At 47.0% G+C, this 2,500-nt stretch overlaps 1 protein-coding gene across 1 annotated transcript in view; it reads right to left on the minus strand.

The window, feature by feature from the left end:
* The window catches only part of nid2a (nidogen 2a (osteonidogen)), a 55,238-nt gene that overhangs the window by 30,958 nt on the left and 21,780 nt on the right, over positions 1 to 2,500 (minus strand). The window contains exons 11-13 of the mRNA XM_084051638.1: positions 2,259 to 2,392; positions 1,551 to 1,662; positions 616 to 816 (exon numbers count right to left, since the gene is read on the minus strand). Of these exons, the coding sequence (XP_083907764.1) occupies positions 616 to 816; positions 1,551 to 1,662; positions 2,259 to 2,392 (447 nt within the window). The remainder of the gene's footprint in view (positions 1 to 615; positions 817 to 1,550; positions 1,663 to 2,258; positions 2,393 to 2,500) is intronic.

Below are 2,500 nucleotides of genomic sequence, written 5' to 3' on the forward strand. Positions count from 1 at the left end.
AAAGAAGGAAGACGTTAACCACTTAAAGGGGAAATCCACCCATTTTCAATATTTAACTATGTCATTAATATAGCATAAAGGAGTTGTGTCGAAATAAGAAAAAAGTTCCCCCCTTTCTGTATTGCCTTGAACTGGAAGATTGATTTTGGGTTTAACATGGCAAATTACAACACGATGAGTCATCATGTTGTAATTTGCAATGTTAAACCCAAAATCAATCCTCCAGTTCAAGGCAACACAGAAAGGGGGGAACTTTTTTCTTATTTCCACACAACTCCTTTATGCTATATTAATGACATAGTTAAATATTGAAAATGGGTGGATTTCCCCTTTAAGCCCTGTAATTAGTAGACCGGATTACCGAGGCCTCTATATTAGGTTTTTGCTCAACCCTGAATATCTTCAACAAAAATAGCCGACGTACAAGCTCACAACGCATGGCATTGCGACGCGTTGTGAGCTTGTAGATCTGCTATTTTCGCCGCACACACCCCCTTGAACAGGGACGTTGTGGGGGTTCATGCGGTTAAATAAGCACCAACTTCGAGATCAAACATGAGAGCGAGACAGAGACCTAAGAAAGGAAGATACAGCTATAGAAGATGGAGTTTTTACCTGAAGGGTAAAACTGGTACGTCTCCTTGAAGGGCTCCATTGTGACAGTGGCTCCTGGGGGCAGGAAGGGCACGGAGCCGCTGATGACCGTGTCCACGGTCAGGTGGTTGTTGTCGTCCAGGCCGCGGCCCGTCTGCATGACTGATAGACGCTCCTGGCCGGGATGGAAGATCACCTCCGCATGACGAGTGAACTCTGCACCTGTTGAAAGATCAATAAAATAGTTAGCTCTTCATCTATCCCCTCCATCCCACTAGCCTGCCTATCTGCCTGCCTGCCTGTCTGTCTGTCTGTCTGTCTGTCTGTCTGTCTGTCTGTCTGTGTGTCATGCAAATCATTTCTCTGGGTACAGAGCAATAGTGCAGCAGTGGTGCGCCGTTGCATTCATTAAAGTTGGGACTTGGTGCTTTTGTATTTACACAATGGTTACATCTGTATGAGCACACACACACACACACACACACACACACACACACACACACACACGCACACACACATACAGCTGCTTCCTATTACAGAGGGGAGGTGAGGGCTTCATATCACATCACATCCCTGGAGACAACACAGCTGGCTGGGAGACTGAACACACACACACACACACACACACACGCGCGCGCACACACACACACACACACACACACACACACACACACACACACACACACACACACACACACACACACACACACACACACACACACACACACACACACACACACACACACACACACACACACACACACACACACACACACACACACACACACACAATCTTTACCACTGATTTTGAAAGCTGCTTGGCTGTTGGTTAATACCAAGGCAAACAGCCAACCAAACAAAACTCCTACACAAACATTCTCATGTCCACACACACACACACACACACACACACACACACGCACACACACACACACACACACACACAGCGTGCTTACCAGTGATCTTGAATCCCCCTTGGCTATTGGGTAGCTCCAAGGCAAACAGCCAGCCGAACAGCTCTCCTATTGGTGCAACCGGCATCAGAGCCCAGCCCACTGGCTCAGGGACCTGACCAATCAGCGGTGAGGAGAATGTCGGGAGGTTAGAGAATTGGTTATGACAGATTAGGGAGTTAAAGAATGGTGGGGAAGGAACGAGGAATGCAAAGTCAATACCATTTCTTATGTAACTCTTAAACCATGCTTTTCCCAAGGCAGACACAATCGATTCTGTTCAGCACAGTGGTTCCATCTGCACACCCTCAGAGTTACAGACCATTTGGGTCCATTTGGAATCTCCTCAAGGAACCCAGAGGGTCCCTGGACCCCACTTTGAGAACCACATATTTCCATAATAAAAGGACTACACATGCAAGACCACCGGTGTGGTGCTTAAGCCAGTGGTTTGTGTCAAGGACGCCCAAATTGATACATATTGTGCCACGGACCCCCATTTGAAAAGATTTTGTGCCAGCGACTTCCATAACAAAAGATCTGTCCACATTTGTCGAGACTTATAAGTATTAAAAGTAAAACCTCTTTTTTTTAAAGAAATCTTCTTTTTTAATCATATCCGGGACTCACTGTCAGGCATCAGAGGCTATGTGCTATGCGCCTTAACCACCCAGCTATCGGCCCCCCCCCAAAAAGCTGACGGCTTCGTACCTCGCTGATGGCCGTGTACGCCCGTCCGTCTCCGACCACGATGTAGGCGTGGAGGTCAATGTTGTTCAGGTCCACGGGAGTCGTACCTACGGACACTGTCCCAATCACCTTGCCGCTTACGCGTTGGGGAGCACCTAGGGAAAGTAGACAGCGTTTACACACATCAAACACATGGGTTCTCCATAAAAAAAGAACATTGGAAGTTTTATGTTGCCTTGTAAACTTAGAAAAAGCCATCTTAG

Source organism: Gymnoscopelus microlampas (genome assembly GCF_963454915.1).
Source record: "Gymnoscopelus microlampas genome assembly, chromosome: 24".
NCBI classification, from domain to species: domain Eukaryota; kingdom Metazoa; phylum Chordata; class Actinopteri; order Myctophiformes; family Myctophidae; genus Gymnoscopelus; species Gymnoscopelus microlampas.